This window comes from Scylla paramamosain, unplaced genomic scaffold (genome assembly GCF_035594125.1).
Source record: "Scylla paramamosain isolate STU-SP2022 unplaced genomic scaffold, ASM3559412v1 Contig27, whole genome shotgun sequence".
Classification (NCBI taxonomy): domain Eukaryota; kingdom Metazoa; phylum Arthropoda; class Malacostraca; order Decapoda; family Portunidae; genus Scylla; species Scylla paramamosain.
Window position 1 is genome coordinate 405,001 of NW_026973692.1, and position 19,307 is coordinate 424,307.

General features: G+C 37.1%; 1 protein-coding gene across 1 annotated transcript in view; it reads left to right on the forward strand.

The window, feature by feature from the left end:
* LOC135097639 (calcium-dependent secretion activator-like) overlaps positions 1 to 19,307 on the forward strand; it is a 267,744-nt gene that overhangs the window by 125,186 nt on the left and 123,251 nt on the right. Inside the window, exon 8 of the mRNA XM_063999592.1 lies at positions 11,865 to 11,986. Coding sequence (XP_063855662.1) covers positions 11,865 to 11,986 — 122 coding nt within the window. The remainder of the gene's footprint in view (positions 1 to 11,864; positions 11,987 to 19,307) is intronic.

The window sequence follows — 19,307 nt, forward strand, 5'->3', positions numbered from 1 at the left end:
ATGGACAGAACAGAGAGGAAGAGAGAGAGAGACAAGGGGGAGCACAGGACGTGGATGCATCACTGGCGGGTAGAGGAACAAGCCAGGAAGTTACAGTAAAACTTGTATAAATTTAAAGTGTTTCTTCCCCACTCAATTTTCAAGTCCTTTTTGAGAGTTGAGACTGCAGGGATGTCTAGATGAAGAGTTGCTGTTCCCCATGGTGTAGTTTGTTTTTCCCCAGCCCCCAAAATGTCCCTCGAGTTTTCAAAACATAAGTGATCAGAGAGAGTGAGAGAGCAATGTATGCTTAGAGCATCCAGCAGGCTAGAAGCAGGTCTCTCACACCCCCTTCCCTCTTCTCCCCCATCATATGTTCTGGCTTGTGTGCATCCTCCTGGTGGCATGGATCCCCTTCTCTTTTTGCTCAAGCAGTAGCTAGTGAAAATTCAGAGAGCATAGATGTGGTGCTGAGTGAGTCCAGGTGAAGGCATATTTAGGGAGGGATATTTCTGTATATTTAAGGGTGGATTTGCAGGGGACTAGAGTGTCAGCTTTGCCACTGCCACCTGACCCTGTTGTTCCAAAGGATCTTGATGAAGTTGAGCCTGGTGAATTAATTGAGGAGTAGCAGAGGGACAGGAAGTTTGTCATGGTGGGTGAGTGTAGTGAAAAGGTGAAAGGTCAGAAGGAGTTTGTATTGTTGAATAAAATTTTGTATTGCCAGTGGAGAGAGGTGGACAGAGGAGAGTTACTCCAAGTTATAGTGCCTTCTAAGTTTAGACAAGCACTGGTGCTACTGGCACATGAGGGCCCAATGGCTGGGCACTTTGGAATTTGAAAGACAGTGGAGAGACTGCAGAAAAATTTCTGGTGGCCTAGCATGGCTGGTAGTGTTGCTACTGTATTTAGGTGCTGCCACACTTGTCAAGTGGTGGGCAGGCCAAATGAAATGCCACTGGTGGCACCTCTCCACCCCATCCTGGCAGTTGCCCCTCCCTTCAACAGGGTTCTTACTGATATAGTGGGTCATCTTCCACCTTCTAGGGCCTTGTTAAGCTTCTTTATCTATTTTATACTGCCTTCTGAGATACAGTCAGACCAAGGGACTAGTTTCATTTTGAAATTGTTTGCTCAAACAATGACTGAGTGGGGGATTAGGCATGTTCTCCCTGGTGACTACCTCCCTCAGTCACAAGGAGCCATGTTGAGGGCCTTCTGTGTAGACCATGATGAGGATATAAGGATTGGGATGGATGAGGCAGTCCTGTATGTGATGTTTGTTGTGCAAGAGGCACCTACTAAGTCGTTGGGGTTCTTTCCAAATCAGCTCATTTTCAGTGACTGTGTGCACTGTCCCAGTTCAGGCTTGCCGGAATCCTTATTGGGAATGGTGATATGTACACAGGAACATCTGCTGAAAACTCTCAAGTTGGCTCAGTCGCACCTGGGCCAGGCTCAGAAGAACATGAAGGTGTACTATGACTGGAAGGTCAAGTACTGGAGTTTCACTCAAGGGATGAGGTGCTGGTGTTGCTCCTGGTCCAAGGATAGCCGCTGTCTGCATGCTACAGCAGTCCCTACTTAGTAGAGAAGCAAGCGGATGAATTGGATTATGTGGTTGCTGCTCTTGATCGGCAGAAGTGGACTCAGCTCTGGCTATTCTTATTACTATAAGAATAGCCAGCCAACCCCTTTAGTTTCAGCTATGGAAGAGGTGCCTTTAGTTTTATTTCTGGGAAATGATGGAGAAGAACCTGATAATTTTTGTCCCGAGCAGACTGTGCCTGTAGAGTAATGGGAGCAGAATAGTGCCCAGCTCCTAAAAGAAAAACTGAGTCACTTGGGTCCAGGGTGCCAATGTGAGATGTTAGGCTGTTTCGGAAAATACCCCTCGGTCTTCAGCAGTGTCCCAGGGAAAATGGCAATTGTTGAACATGATATTGATATAGAGGTTGCTGCCCCTGTCAAACTGGCTCCCTATCATGTAAATCCCCATAAACAACAGCTGCTGGAGGAGGATTTGAAGTACATACTGGATAATGGTCTAATCAAATGGACCTATTGTAAGTGGAGTTCTCCTATCACCCTCCAGCCTAACCCTGATGACCAGGTTAGGTTTTGTTTAGATTTCAGAAAGGTAAATTCTCTGTCTTAGGTTGACACTTATCACCTTCTTAGGATAGATGATTCTGTGGACTGAATTAGGGCAGCCACCTTCATAATGAAAATTGATCATGTCAAGGGCTATTGGCAAGTCCCCCTGACTGACTGGGCCAAAGACATTGCTAGCTTTGTGGCAAATGGTGCTGTGTATCAGAGCCAGGTCATCCTTTATGGCCTCAAAAATGTCCTGGCCCATTTCTAGCAATTGATGGACATAGTAGTAGAAGGTGTGCCACACTGTCATTTGTATTAAAAATGTGATGATCTGTGACACTAACTGGTATGACCACCTTAATAATGTGGAGGCTCTGTTTGTGCATCTGCAGGAGGCTGGCTTAGTAGTCATTCTTGATAAGTGTGACTTCATTAAGGCCCAAGTCCAATATTTGGGATATGTTGTGGGTCAAGTTTATGTTACCCCTCCTAAGGCCAAAGTGGAGGTGATCAGGTGGTTTCCCACCCTGACCTATCGTTGAATTCTCCAGAGGATCCTCAGGGTAATCGGATACTGCTATTAGTTTGTTCCTGGGTATTCTACCTTACTGGTCCCCTTAACAGACCTCCTATACTCGTAGAAGGGAGACTGCTGGAATGAGACAGGAGAGTGCAAGGGTCCTTTGTGAAGAAAAATCTGTGCTGTGCAGCCTACCTGTGTTAAGGGCACCTGATTTTTCAAGGCCCTTTGCCTTAGCTGTCAATGCCAGCTTGTACTGATACAGCCAGATGATAATCAAGTCAATCATCCTGTTTGCTATTTGTCTGAGAAGTTCACCACAACTCAGAAGTTGTGAAAATTCAGTCATTGAACAAGAGCTCCTTTGTATAATTTTGGCACAGCAGCATTTTGAAGTTTATATGCCTGCCTATGAGCCCAAGGTAACTATTTTCTCAGATCACAGTCCCTTGCAATTTCTAAACTGCTTCAAATATAAAAATGTGAGACTCACCTGGTGGGGTCTGCCGCTGCCGCTGAGGGAGCACAATCTCTATAGCTAGGCACAATAATGAAAAAAATTATCACAATAACCATTAAATCGATAATGATAACCTTATTAGTGATAACTCAGAATAAATTCATCACCCAGTAACCATTAACCGATAAATCAATATATCCAAAGTTCCGATACTAGCGATAAAAATATCAATATCCTAAATAAAAAATCAATAAATCCAAATCTTTATTTTTATCTTTATCTTTGAAATTTAGAAAGATCTTAGAAAAATTAAAATACAATGTTTATCTTGTCTCTTCAGCAATGAAAAGTACTGTTTTAAATAAAATAACTATATTTGATTTCAAAAGTTCAAAACTTCAATATCCTCATATTCCAAAAAATAAAATTATTGATTATTGCTAGTTTGGAACCAAAAGTATTGGTGATACCAATGAATTGATAATGCAGGAGGAATAATTATTGGATAAATGATAACCCGATATCGTTATTGTGATAAATTATCATGATAATTTATCGTTATAATGCCCATCTGTGATAATCTCAATGTCAGGCACATTAAAGGGGCCAACAATGTCATGGCCGATTGTTTGCCCCAGGCCAGGACTTAAATATTGTCACCTTTATACCAAAATTTAATAAGTCATAAGACTTCCAAATTTCATTGTTTGGGAGAGGGTGTGTTATATGCTGCACAAATAGTAATGGACTGAACAGAGAGGAGAGAGGGACAGGGGGGGGAGCATGGGATGCGGACATGGCCCTGACAGGTAGAGGAATGAGCCAGGAAGTTACAGTTTAAATTTAAGTGTTTCTCCCCAACCCAATTTCCCCCTTTCCAGTCCTTTTTGAGAGTTAAGACTGCATGGGTGAGCAGGTGAAGAGTTGATGTTCCTCCTGATGTAGTTTGTTTTCACCCAGCTCCCAAATGTCTAGAGTTTTTGAAACATAAGTGATCAGAGAGAGAGAGAGAGCGATGAGTGCATAGAGCATCCAATGGGCAGGAGGCAGGCCTCTCTTCCCCCCCCACCCCCATCACATGTTCTGGCCTGCATTTCTCTTCCTGGTGGTGTGGGTCCCCATCTCTCTTTGTTCAATCAGTAGCCAGTGAAATTTCAGAGAGCATAGATGTGGTGCTGAGTGAGTCCAGGTGAAGGCATATTTAGGGAGGGATATTGTATGCAAATACAGTTATTGCCTAAATTAATAAAACATGTTACAAAAATAAGATAAACACAAGAATAAAGCAATAAAATAAAATTAAATTAAAATAATTTTTGTACTTTCACTGTAGTGTCAAGACCATATTGCCCCCCCTCCTTAGGCTGGAGGATCCCTTGCCTTAATGTCCCCTCCTAGGCTAAGGGATATTAGTGCAAGCTTCACCTGCTTTCCTGATGTTGGCAGCATTCTTGAAGACAGTGGAGACAGATGACTGAGCCAAACCAAGCAATTGTGCAATGACATTCACCCCTTCTCCAACATGCTGCATCAGAATCACCAATTTTGTCTCAAGATTGATGTTTCTTCTTGCTTTCTCGGCTTTGATAGGGCAGTCATTGGAGCCAGCAAGGCATTTGGAAGCCATGGTTGACAATTTAAAGTCACTGATGTCGTATATCTCTGGTAAATCCCGGGCACTTCCAAACACAACATAGCTGGCGAACACAATGAGAGTGCAGGAAATACTAGCCGCTGGAGTATTGTGGCGCTATGATTGTTCACCCAAACAAATGCCACTACACTTGTGTTTGGAGAGAGTGAGTGCGCACTAGGGTGATTGTAAAAAACAATGCATAACTGATCACACAGTGAGCAAAGAGTAGCAAAGAAGAATGACTGTGAAAGCAAATTATAGTATAATGATGAATCATATAACTGGGAGGACCTGTACCATATAAGGCCCTACAGGACACCAGAATCTGGAAGAAGCCAGATATTAGAGGAGAGAGTATTCGTGACTTATTCCAGTTGCTCCTGTGGTGGAGAGAGGTGAAATAGTTCTCTGGAAAAGGTCAAAAGGAGAAGAAATAGAGAGAGAGAGAGAGAGAGAGAGAGAGAGAGAGAGAGAGAGAGACGGTTCCAACTTATCGGGAGTTTACTGTATATATATATATATATATATATATATATATATATATATATATATACGAGTATATATATATATATATATATATATATATATATATATATATATATATATATATATATATATATATATATATATGCACATGATGCAGACAGTAGGTAAATGTGACTGATACTTGAAGCAATGTGAAATTTGTGGTGATAATGCATGAAACTCAGGATAGTAAGAATTTAGGACTAAGTGCAAAACTTGGGAGGGTACTGTATGTATTTGTTGTGTTATCTCAAATGTAGCAGTGCAAATGTGTTCATTTTGATATATATTTTTTTAAATGTGGAATTTTTTAAAATTATTTTCTGGTTTCCTGGATTCCGTTAATTTTTTCCCATAGGTTCTTCATTTGCCATAGTGCACATTTGCCATAACGAACACTACTTTGGAATGAATCATGTTCATTAACGTGTACCCTAGCTGCTGTAAATGAAAATTGCATGATTGTCTTGCTGGGCAAACCACTAACTTAGTGTAATAAACTGATATTTTACCCAGGCAATGCCAGGTAATTCTGTTAGTGTGTGTATATATATATATATATATATATATATATATATATATATATATATATATATATATATATATATATATATATATATATTCACTCACAGGATGTTACATATTCTCAGAAATGAAAGATCAAGTCATTTTAAGTTGGAAATATTCTGTAGTTGAATGCTGTTAATGCCATAGTTTAGAAATTATAGGGCACTTGAATATGGATGTGTATCAGTAGCAAGTAGCTGCACGCAGGCCATCCCACAATGTCCAGCTGGTCACTGTTGCCATATGGCATGTGATGTTTTTTTAGCTATTATTTACTACAATGATGCATTGTGTTCTTGAATTCAGTTATATCTTTATTTATGAAAACATTGATATGTAATGAAATATCATCCTTATGGTGCCAATGTCCACCTTTGCTGCCCTCTCCCCACTCCTTCTCACCAACTCTTAGTGCATACATAATAAAATGCCCTGTAATTTCTAAACCATGGTATTAAGAGCATTTGACCAAAGAATATGTCCCACTTAAAATGACTTGATCTTTCAAGTCATATATGACTTTCCTTCTGGAACACCTTGTTTACATACAATGGAACCTCGTTTCTTGAACTTAATTTGTTCCTGAATGCCATTTAAAATCTAAAATATTCAGAAACCAAACTACTTTCCTCATAGGAGTCAGTGTATAATGGATTAATCAATGACACTAATCTCCTCATGACAGATAAAACATTAGATTAGTTACATACAAAAGTGAATAATGAATTAGAAAAGATATCAAGTTGGGTCTTGGCAGATGATTTATCTGTTAACATAAAAAAGACTAGTTATTTACTATTACAAAGTCGTTTGGTTTTTTATAATTTTGGTTCAGTATCTTTAAGAGGGTGTGAACTACAACAAATTACTAGTACTAAATTATTGGGTGTTAGTATAGATAAAAATTTAATTTGGAAGGATCATATACAGTCTGTTTGCACAAATTTATCAAAAACATGTGGAATTATATATAGGTTAGACGCAACCTTACTATCAAGGTATTACAGAATATTTATTATTCCCTTTGTTATCCCTATATTGCCTTTTGTGTTGCTATATCGGGATGTTCTTGGCCTGTATTTATAAGAAATGTTTTTGTATCTCAAAAGAAACTGATCAGAACAGTTTGCTTTAAAGAAAATATGATCCCACTGATGTGCTGTTTAACAAACTATGGTTGTTGAAATTTGATTTAGTCAAGAAGTATTTTATGCTACTTAGTATTTTTATTGATTTAAATAACAGCAACCACAATACAAGAATATTTAAGGTTTTTCATCATGGTCAAGGCACAAGGGGAAATAATATTGATTTGATTTTACCTCAGTCATGTACAATACTATATAAATTCTCCATACATCATGTAGGGCCACAATGCTGGAATGGATTTCCATGTGATGTGAAAACAATTAAATAATTTCAATACATTTAAAGTTAAATAAAAAAAAATATTTGTATGATTTACAGAGGCAAAATTTGAGACAAATTTATGCATGTTTTACTGTTAGGATACGATTTTCTTATGAATAATTAGATATCCTAGGTATGTTCACATATCAATAAGGAATATTTAGGGTATGATTAAAATGTATTGCTGCACTCGCCATACTGCAATAAGGTATGTTTATCTTCTGTCCTCTAGGGAGCAAATGCTCAACAGACTAATGCCACAAATGTTCATTGTACATATGTATTGTAAAACCTATTTATGGCAATAAACTCAAACAGTTAATCAGTCTTAGTGGCTTTCGACAGATGCTCCCACAGCCAAGATGGCCGTTTCACAACATCTCTAGCTCAGAAATTATTTATCCAGAATGGATGCAATGAATGAACTTATTGACATGGAACTTATTAGAAGATACTGTATTCCCTTTATCACTGATTTAGTGAGGGAAGTCTTACAGAGTGACACAGAAAAGAGTAACCCACTTACTGCCAAACTGAAGGTGATCATAACATTTAAACATTTCCCACTGTATATATATATATATAGAGAGAGAGAGAGAGAGAGAGAGAGAGAGAGAGAGAGAGAGAGAGCATACACACACAGTAGTGGCAGCATTCCTTCATTCTTTGTTACATTTTGGGAAAAAAACAATCAATCCCATCTTCAAGCTATCAATTAAAAACAGGTAAAAACCATATAAACACTAAAAGCACTTCCCTTGAAGTGGATACACACATTGTGTAGTGTAGTGGTTAGCACACGTGGCTCTCAGCTGAGAAGGTCTAGGTTCAAGTCCTGGGTGCGGCGAGGCAATCTGTTAATCTGTAACCCCTGTTCACCTAGTAGCACCTTATCTCCTGTACACCAACATATGGATACACACATTGTGTAGTGTAGTGGTTAGCACACTTGGCTCACAGCTGAGAAGGTCTAGGTTCAAGTCCTGGATGCGACAAGGCAATCTGTTAATCTGTAACCCCTGTTCACCTAGTAGCAAGTAGGTATGGGATGTAACCCAAGGGGTTGTGACCTCACTGTCCCAGTGTGTGATGTATGAGTGGTCTCAGTTCTATCCAATGATTGGTTAGTACAAACTCTGAGCTCTTTCCGTAGGTGAATGGCTGGCTGGGTTATCAGCAGAGGACTGTAGCTTCCTCCCTCTCTTCATAAGATAAGTGTGTTTTTAGTGGTTTAATAATTTTTACCTGGTTTTAGTTGATAGCCTGAAGATGAGATTGTGTTTATCAAAATGTAACAAAGAATAAAAGAATGCTGTCACTACTGTGTGTCTATTTACATGTCTATGCTGTCCTGTGACATAAAATTCCATATGGACAAGCCCTTCTCACAAGCATATATATATATATATATATATATATATATATATATATATATATATATATATATATATATATATATATATATATATATATATATATATATATATATATATATATATATATATATAAGCTAAAAATAAGCAATATTTGTATGAATGCTGTATTACCCTGAACATAAACAAAACAGCTGGCTGTAAGTGATAAATTAAAATTAGTGCCAAGGAATCTAACTCTGAAAATGGGCACACCCAGGTTGGAACTGTTGAATTATGAGTAATGTAATTATTAACAAACTGCACATCATTAAATCCTGTCTATCTTTGGTTTATCTATTTTACAGGAATAGACAGTAGACTACCTTACCCAATTATGTATTGATTACATGTGCCTCACCCATTCTCACCTGATGTTCTCTCCAACCCTCTGTCCATCCTGCAATGTTCCTGTCTCTCCAGTGCACATTGTCCTGTTCTGTCTCTGCTTCACACACTTGCCATGCTGCATTTCTCCATCTTTCTTCTCTTCCTCTATCTTTCTGATGTCCTTCCTGAATGACCTTTCTTCCCCCATCCTATCCCAATCTCATTTTTCCTACATATGCATGTCCTCCATCTAATCTAACCATTTTCCCAACTCTCTCTCTCTCTCTCTCTCTCTCTCTCTCTCTCTCTCTCTCTCTCTCTCTCTCTCTCTCTCTCTCTCTCTCTCTCTCTCTCTCTCTCTCTCTCTCTCTCTCTCTCTCCCATGTGTTTTTCCCAGTTTTACCTTGTAACCTATGTAGTTTGTAGTCTTTCTGTTGCATTTCAAGTGACATGAGAGATATGATAAAGATATTGTAGGCAAAATCTTCAGTGTTAGTAACTTAAAGTAATGTGCTCAAGTTTGATAAAGATAGATTTGAAAAGAAATAAGATTTTTTTTTTTTAATAAAGTGGTAAATGACTGGCATAAATTTAATAGTAATAAGATTATTATGTTTGAGTCTGTTGGGAGCTTTAAAAGATATTAGATAACCTTATGACTAAGGGTTATAGGTAGATACAGGTAGGTTATAGGTGGATATAGGTAGATATTAGATAACCTTATGACTAAGGGTTATAGGTGGAAATAGGTAGGAACTTCCACACTTCTGGATTTTTGCACCTCTTATTCTCTTAATTTTTTTTATGATCTTGCATTATGTTCACAGCTTCCTCAAAGAAAAGCAGATATTTGAAATAGTCTATAAGAGATAATATGAACAAGGGATTCACATAATAGAAGGAAAACCTTAACTAATAAATACAGAAACAGAACTATATAAATGTAGCATAGGTCTTGTACACTACAACAGTGAGATAAACACATGCATACAAATCCTCTAACACATGTGAATATTGAAAAAAATTATAAGTTTTTGACAAACATGGACATTACATGAATTGAAAAATTCTAGGAGAGAATTGATAGTTGCATAAGGAAGATTAAGACTGAATTATGCTGCCATGGTCTAGTCACCTACATGACTACATGATGAATTTTTCATGGAAAGAAATAAAGAGAATGTGTCTATAGCCAGTCTCTTATTATGTTTTAAGCAGATGGGATACAAAGGAAGATTAGATAAGTTCAAATAGTGATAAGTAGAGGAAGTAAAGAAAGCTATATAACAAATGAATAGATGAAATCTTTTAATAGGAAATAATGGAATATCAAAGGCATATGGATACTGTATGGCTTTTAAAAACTAATTATTTATTTCCTGTTGAGAGGTTTACCTTATCAGGTAGGTTTGATATTTAAAAGAAATTGGAGATGATATTAGTTCCAGGTATGATGAATTTTTTCTTTAAGCAAGCTAAACGAAAGCAGATGATATAAATTCATCTAATGTCCTATTCACTGCAGTTATATAAATACAAGCTCCTTTAGCATATAGGACAAAACTGCAAGCCTTTTGCTTCAGTAGTACTATACACACATAAAGAGGTCACAACTTTTAAAATTTGATCTATGTTAATTCTATGCTATGTATCAAAGAAAATAAAGTAAAATTATCTGTATCTAGCCAGGAACTTCAGCCCAAGATTGCATTTGTGAGACAAGTATGCTAATTGCAAGACTGCTAGGCTTTTGTTTTTATATAAACAGGTACTTGCAAATGGAATATACAATCCTAGTTTGAATTAGATTTTCATCAGATCTACAAATATGACACTTCATTCAAACTTCACAATTGCCATAACCAAATATCTTTTCCTTAATTTTCATTTTATATAATCTGTAAGCAATTGAGGACCAAAAATTAATTGACTCGTGACTTCTGAATGGAACTTGTTCTCATTATGTAACTGACAATTTTGTTTCCTGTAACAATGCAAACTACTTTGCCATATTTGCAAGTTACCATTCTCAGAATATTTTTTCTTAATTTTGTATATTTAATATTTTGTCTTGAAAGTCATGGCATATAATATTTTTAAGTCTATATAGATGTGGATCACAAGTTTTACTGCTAAAATAAGATTTTTTGGCTTACTCATTGTAATCAAGATATGATATTTTGTTTTATATATAATTTATGTACTAGAGAATGGTAATATAATATATTACCATTCTCTAGTACATAAATTATATATAAAACAAAATATCATATCTTGATTACATTGTAATCAAGATATGATATTTTGTTTTATATATAATTTATGTACTAGAGAATGGTAATATAATATATTACCATTCTCTAGTACATAAATTATATATAAAACAAAATATCATATCTTGATTACAATGAGTAAGTATGACATATTATGTCATACAAATAGATGATTTTTGAAGGCAAGTATTATCACATTATTAATATCATGACAGTCAAACTTTGATCTGTGATTTATAGGTTTATCACGGAAGTACTGTGATATTTAATGAACTTGCGTCATTCAGTTAAACTCCAGAGGTGCATAGATTTAGTGAGCGTTGTAAATGCATCTCCTCAATAGATATTTAGATGGATAGGTAAATAAATTTCCATCATTTATAGATAATTAGATAGGTGATTAATTAATAGATATGTAGGTAATTGTTTATTAATACAAAATTAAATTAGTTCAGGTGTGCATGCAGCATCATTAATAAGTTTAAAACTTATATTGCAAACTTACATGTTTGTACATGCAAGTACAAACATATATATCAAAATTTGTTGAAAATTTTAAAGGCAGGTCTCATAGATGTATAAGACTCTTTTGTGTGTTAGTGTTATTGAATGCATTGTATCATCAATGCTTAATTAACTTTTCTCTGGGCAGGTGCTGGTGATGGAGGTGCGGGAGATCAAACATCTACCACCAAACAGAATAGTTTACTGCACGATGGAGGTGGAGGGTGGAGAAAAGCTTCAGACTGACCAAGCAGAGGCATCAAAACCAATGTAAGAGATGTCATAAAATATATCTCCATAAAGAACCATTATAAATCATTTTGCTAATTGTTCCTTTGATGTGTTAGGTAGATAATAGAAACATGCTAGTAATTCATACTTACCTATATAATGTCATAATCTATTCTTTTATCTTGCAGAATTCAGAGAAGGGATATAGATGTTGGTAGTATCATTTGTCTATGAACTGAAATACTGTGCAGAATAAGTTAAAACATCTTGGTTAGCACTCCTTGGAAAGACAAAGGAGCAAAAGTAATCTTTGCATAGGAATTAATGAAGGAGATAAATCTCATATTGTATTATGATTTCATGTTCTTATCTTCATCATCAAATAAGATTGGTTGTAACTTAAACATTTGTCAAGATGATGTCGTAGCATCTCAGGCCTCAGGCCCTACCAGTCACAGTTTAGGGGTAATGAATTCTTACCCTGGCTTCTTAAGTTGCCTTTTTTATACTAATATAGATATATTTTTTCTTTATATAATGTTGTCTTTTTTAAGTGGTTGGTAAAATGATGAACAAGTTTTTAAACATAGTCTTTTTAAGTTATTATATACAGTGGGTACAGTAAGTAATGACAGAGTCTTTTTAAGTTATTATATACAGTGGGTACAGTAAGTAATGACAGAAGTCATGTTTATTGTATATGTAGAAATGTGGCTTCATTTAGTACCCCAGTATTCATTCACTTGGAAATGAGAAAATTTAGTGACATTTGACAGGCTTGACATAGTATTTGGTGTGGTTGAGAGCCTGCAAGGAGTTCATTGTGCCTTGGGATTCAACATTGATTGTATTTTGTTCCTCAGCCAGATCATACCAAAAACTCCTTCATTAACAGAAAATGTCAAAACCTTTCAAGATCTAACTCCCCTCGTGATTTCTGGCATCTAGCCAAAAATATCTCCAATAACTTTGCTTCTTCTTCTTTCCCTCCTCTATTTCAACCAGATGGCACCACTGCTATCACATCTATTTCTAAAGCTGAACTCTTTGCTCAAACCTTTGCTAAAAACTCTACCTTGGACGATTCTGGGCTTGTTCCTCCCTCTCCTCCACCCTCTGACTACTTCATGCCTCGTATTAAAATTCTTCGTAATGATGTTTTCCATGCCCTCGCTGGCCTAAACCCTCAGAAGGCTTATGGACCTGATGGGGTCCCTCCTATTGTTCTCCGAAACTGTGCCTCCGTGCTTGCACCTTGCCTAGTCAAACTCTTTCAGCTCTGTCTGTCAACATCTACCTTTCCTTCTTGCTGGAAGTTTGCCTACATTCAACCTGTTCCTAAAAAGGGTGACCGCTCTAATCCCTCAAACTACCGTCCTATTGCTTTAATTTCCTGCTTATCTAAAGTTTTTGAATCTATCCTCAACAGGAAGATTCTTAAACATCTATCACTTCACAACCTTCTATCTGATCGCCAGTATGGGTTCCGTCAAGGCCGCTCTACTGGTGATCTTCTGGCTTTCCTTACTGAGTCTTGGTCATCCTCTTTTAGAGACTTTGGTGAAACTTTTGCTGTTGCCTTGGACATATCAAAAGCCTTTGATAGAGTCTGGCACAAAGCTTTGATTTCCAAACTACCCTCCTACGGTTTCTATCCTTCTCTCTGTAACTTCATCTCAAGTTTCCTTTCTGACCGTTCTATTGCTGCTGTGGTAGACGGTCACTGTTCTTCTCCTAAATCTATTAACAGTGGTGTTCCTCAGGGTTCTGTCCTGTCACCCACTCTCTTCTTATTATTCATTAATGATCTTCTAAACCAAACTTCTTGTCCTATCCACTCCTATGCTGATGATACCACCCTGCACTTTTCCACGTCTTTTCATAGACGTCCAACCCTTCAGGAGGTAAACATATCACGCAGGGAAGCCACAGAACGCCTGACTTCTGATCTTTCTAAAATTTCTGATTGGGGCAGAGCAAACTTGGTATTGTTCAATGCCTCAAAAACTCAATTCCTCCATCTATCAACTCGACACAATCTTCCAGACAACTATCCCCTCTTCTTCAATGACACTCAATTGTCCCCCTCTTCTACACTGAACATCCTCGGTCTGTCCTTTACTTATAATCTGAACTGGAAACTTCACATCTCATCTCTAGCTAAAACAGCTTCTATGAAGTTAGGTGTTCTGAGACGTCTCCGCCAGTTTTTCTCACCCCCCCAGCTGCTAACTCTGTACAAGGGCCTTATCCGTCCATGTATGGAGTATGCTTCACATGTCTGGGGGGGTTCCACTCATACTGCTGTTCTAGACAGGGTGGAATCAAAAGCTTTTCGTCTCATCAACTCCTCTCCTCTAACTGACTGTCTTCAGCCTCTCTCTCACCGCCGCAATGTTGCATCTCTAGCTGTCTTCTACCGCTATTTTCATGCTAACTGCTCTTCTGATCTTGCTAACTGCATGCCTCCCCTCCTTCCGCGGCCTCGCTGCACAAGACTTTCTTCTTTCTCTCACTCCTATTCTGTCCACCTCTCTAACGCAAGAGTTAACCAGTATTCTCAATCATTCATCCCTTTCTCTGGTAAACTCTGGAACTCCTTGCCTGCTTCTGTATTTCCACCTTCCTATGACTTGAATTCCTTCAAGAGGGAGGTTTCAAGACACTTATCCACCAATTTTTGACCACTGCTTTGACCCTTTTAGGGACTGGCATTTCAGTGGGCATTTTTTTTTATTAGATTTTTGTTGCCCTTGGCCAGTATCCTTCCTACATAAAAAAAAAAAAAAAAAAAAAAATACCAGTTACTGTTTTCTCATTCTTTGTTACCACACTATTATATGTATATTTACATCTGAATCATAGAGGTATCATATAAAGAAATTCCATCTGTTTGCTCTAAGGGAAGAAAATATCCCAGTAAAGGAAATCAAAGCAGGTTGACCATCACATGGCTGTTCCAGCTGCCTTACAAGTTTTCTCTCATCTCTAAACTACAGCATGAGAAACAATTTGGAGGAAAGACGAATTGAAGTTCATTGCTCTGCTAAGAGGAATAAGCATGAGCTCCCCTATACCATCAAGATAATGAATCTTTATTATTCTGTCTGGAGGATCATGGGAGTCTGTATTTCCCTCTTTGTAAAACTACTTTGGGTACACATTGGCATTTGAAGATACTGGAGAAGAAAATCTTGTAGTCATATCATATTTCTATTGCCTCTGTCTTCATGCACAGTGGCAGCCAGTATCACAAGGCCAAGGAAGTTACCAGACATATGCAGAACAATCATGGGAATGTTATCTGAAAGTATGGGGATTCATCATATCAAAACCTCATCAAAAAGTACTCAGATCGTTAAGATAAGGGTGCAGGATCATTAGGTGATCACCCCCACTAATGTTTGAGAAGTTCTTACCTTGGTGTTGTGTAAAGAAATGGATTTCACTTGCTTGTAGAAATTTTGTAAAAGTAAACCCAGGAGAAGGCAGGCTGTAATTTATGCTTAAAGGGGAGGTATCTTGCTACTAATGAAATTTTGAGGCAGTATATGAAAATTGGGACATGCTTCATCACTTATCTTGTTCACTGTGAGTTTTGATCTTTCAAGGCATCTGTCATTGGGTTCCAAGATAATTTTGGGGACCTTTATACTCCCAAGAACTACAGCTATACCACATCTTATATTTGCATAGAAGTCTTAAAATTTTTAGTATGGTTTATTTATGTGTATACATTTTCCCTTTATTTTTTATTTTCTTTATTGTAATAAGGACGTTAAACAAAAGGGTGGTGCTGCTGATGTTTAATACTGTGCTCACTGTAAATCTTTTATTTTTTTTCTTTTAATGCTTGTTTTGTGATGCTGCAAGTTTTGAAACAGTAAGAAATTTATCTAAAGAGTGGACACAACAGAACACTCATGGTACACAACTTGTGCCTTTTATTATTTATTTATTTATTTATTTATTATATACTTATTTTTTTATATAAGAGTGGCCAAGGGATTCAGAAAATTAAGAAAAAAGGCCACTGACATGCCAGTCCCTAAGGGAAATATTCAAAAGGATTATCTAAAATTGGAAGAGAAGTGTCTTGAAACATTGGTCCTGAAAGAATTCAAGTCATAGGAATGGGAAGATACAGAAACAGAATATGGGTGAGAGAAAACAGAAAGTCTTGTGCAACAAGGCCATGGGAGGAGGGGAGGTATGCAGTCAACAAAATCAAAAGAGCAGTCGACATGAAAATAGTGGTAGAAGATAGCAAGATACATAACATTGTGGCAAAGAGAGAGAGAGGCTGAAGACAGTTAGTTAGAGGAGAGGAGTTGATAAGACATTCCATCCTGTTCAAAAAAGTACTATGAGTGGAACCCTCCCTTAAACATATGTGAAGTGTACACCATACTTGGGCAGGTAAGAGTTAGCAGCCAGGAGAGTGAGAAAAATGGGCAGATCACTCAGAATACCTAACTTCATAGAAGTTGTTTTAGCAAGAGATGAGATGTGAAGTTTCCAATTTAGATTATTTGTAAATAACAGACTGAGGATGATCACTGTAGAAGAAGACTGTTGAGTGTCATTGAAGAAGAGGGTATACTTCTCTGGAAGCTTGTGTTGAGTTTGAGTTCATAGACATAGGAATTGAGTGTTTGAGGTACTTAACAACACCAAGTTTGTTCTGCCTTGATAAAAAAAATTAAGAAAGATCAAAGAAGCCATGGAAAAGTGCCAAGTGGTATCATCAGTGTAGGAGTGGACAAGACAGTAAGTTTGACTTAACATTAATGATTAATAGAAAGTGGCTGACAGGACAAAACCCTGAGGAACACCACCGTTAATAAGCTTATAAGAAGAGTAACTATCTACCACAGCAGCAGTAGAATTGTCAAAAAGGATTTTCATTGATTAAAGGAAAGGGAGTACTCAGCAACATTGCAGTCATATGGTGCCAAAGGGGAGCTCTGAGTCCACAGAGCTGACAGATACAAAACCATCCAGTGACAGGTGAGTCATTAAAGAAGGTGGTACTGACCATGCTTCAAGCCTCACCACCTTAACAAGGTGACTTCACACAGTGGTGTCAGAAAGGAAACTTGAGATGAAGTTACAGAGAGAAGGATAGAAGCTGTAGGAGGGTAGTTTGGAGATTGCAGCTTTGTACCAGACTTTGTCAAATACTTTTGATACATCTAAGGCAACCGCAAAAATTTCACCAAAATCCCTGAAAGTGGATGACTAAGACTTAGTAAGGAAAGCCAAAAGATCACCAGTAGAGTGGCCATGACAGAATCCATATTGGCAATCAGATATCAGGTTGTGAAGTGATAAATGTTTAAGAATCTTTCTGTTGTGAATAGATAAAAAAAATTTAGAAAGGCAGCAAATTAAATCAATAAGGCAGTAGTTTGCAGGATTAGAGCGGTCACCCTTTTTAGGAAGAGGCTGAATGTAGGCAAACTTCCAACAGAAAGGAAAGGTTGATGTTGAGAAACAGAGTTGCTTGTACCAGGTAAGGTACAAGCAAGCAGGCACAATTTGGAGAATGATAGGAAGGACCCTATCAGATCCATAAGCCTTCTGAGAATTAAGGCCAACAAGAGCACAAAAAGCATCATTAGGAAAGGTCTTAGTGAGAGACATGAAATAGCTGAAGGATAGAGAGGGGGGAACAAGACCTGAATAATCTAGCATTGCATTTTCAGCAAAAGTTTTAGCAGAGTTCAGCTTTAGAGATAGACGAGATGGCAATGGTGTTATGAGGGAAATTAGATGTAGAAAGGCTGAGATTTTCTATTGACGAAGAAGTTTTGGCTAGTCGGAGAACAGGCTTGGCATGATTTCAGTAAGAAATATGAATAGGGAATGATCATGAATGGAGGTGAAAGAAAGATTTGTGTATATAAATGAGTTGACTGAGAGGTTCAAATGAAGGAAAGAGGTCCATTTAGTCTGGAAAGGAAAGAAGTGAAAGAGGAATGAGTGAGGCAGGACAACAGTTATAGATGGGAGTGTGCTGTGGCACTAGTATAGAATTTGTTTGCACAGTATGTCCTGGATATTTTTCCCATGTCCATCATTTGTGTGGGCCAGGGTTGTGTGATCGGAGCTGAATATCAGAGGTAATGATGATAATGATGATGATGATTCTGCTGCTCATCACATAATCATTATCTATTTTGATCTGATCATCATCATCAATATAATCTCTTAACATCTTTATCAGCAGTGATTAAGGCTTATTACAGAGTTGCATTTAAACTAGCAAGGAATGAATATCTGAAGGTGAGAAGGAAAGAATGAAGGTAAAAAAGAGATTTCAGGAGAAAATAGTTAATGAGTGTAGGGAAGAACCTAAACTATTTTTATGCCTGTTTGGACAGAAACATTAAACTTAAAGAAAGATTAGTTTGATAGAAAATAATGACATACATATAGACTCAAGGAAATTAGTGAAATACTCCATTAAACCTGAGAGTCTTTACAAATAAATAATACCAGGTGGCCTGGTATAAGTTTGGAAAAGGAATCTGGATGATTTCTGATTGCTTTTGAATTCTCACAAGTCTTGTGTAGACCTCCAGCCAATATCGGTTATGGTTGTTATATAACATCGATAGTATAAATGTTACAGCAATCTGTTTCATGTTGAGTTCATCTGACAAAATGAACTGCCAGGTTCTGCATGACAGCATCTTAATGTTGCAGATGTTACATATCAATTACCTACACTCTTCAAGAATAATTTTGCAATATTCTCAGCAGTATGGTGGTTAAAGTTTAACTGATTAAATCAGTGATAATCTGCATATGGCCCAAAGTATCATAACAAAATTTCTTTTTTAAGAATGTAAATTTTTTGCAACATTTGCTAAGTTTGAAGTAGTATTTGATACAAACTTCCTGTTCCTTCATATCTGTCACTTAAGTGTAAATGCAGTGGTACCTTGACTTATGAGTTTAATTTGTTCCCTGACAGAGCTTGTAATTCAATTTGCTCATATGTCAAGTAAACTTTTGCCATTGAAATTAACTGAAATGTTATTAATCCATTCCAGGCCCTAAAAAACACTTTTTTTTTTCTCATATAAAAACATGACAGTAAACTGTTGATATAATAAACCTCTTTACCAAATTTCTTGTGTAATAACCCCTATCAAACACTCATTTTATTTTATAAGACTTTGCAAATTACAGCATATTTCAAAATTATTGAATGCTTGCTTTATTTTATGAACATCTTAGTTCTTAAAATGCAGGAGGGTTGGCTGACACAGTCAACTGCATGTTTGAGAGATGAATTGTGGCTGTGTGACAGCCAGTGAGTGACCTTGACAATGGCCAATGATTCTCTCTC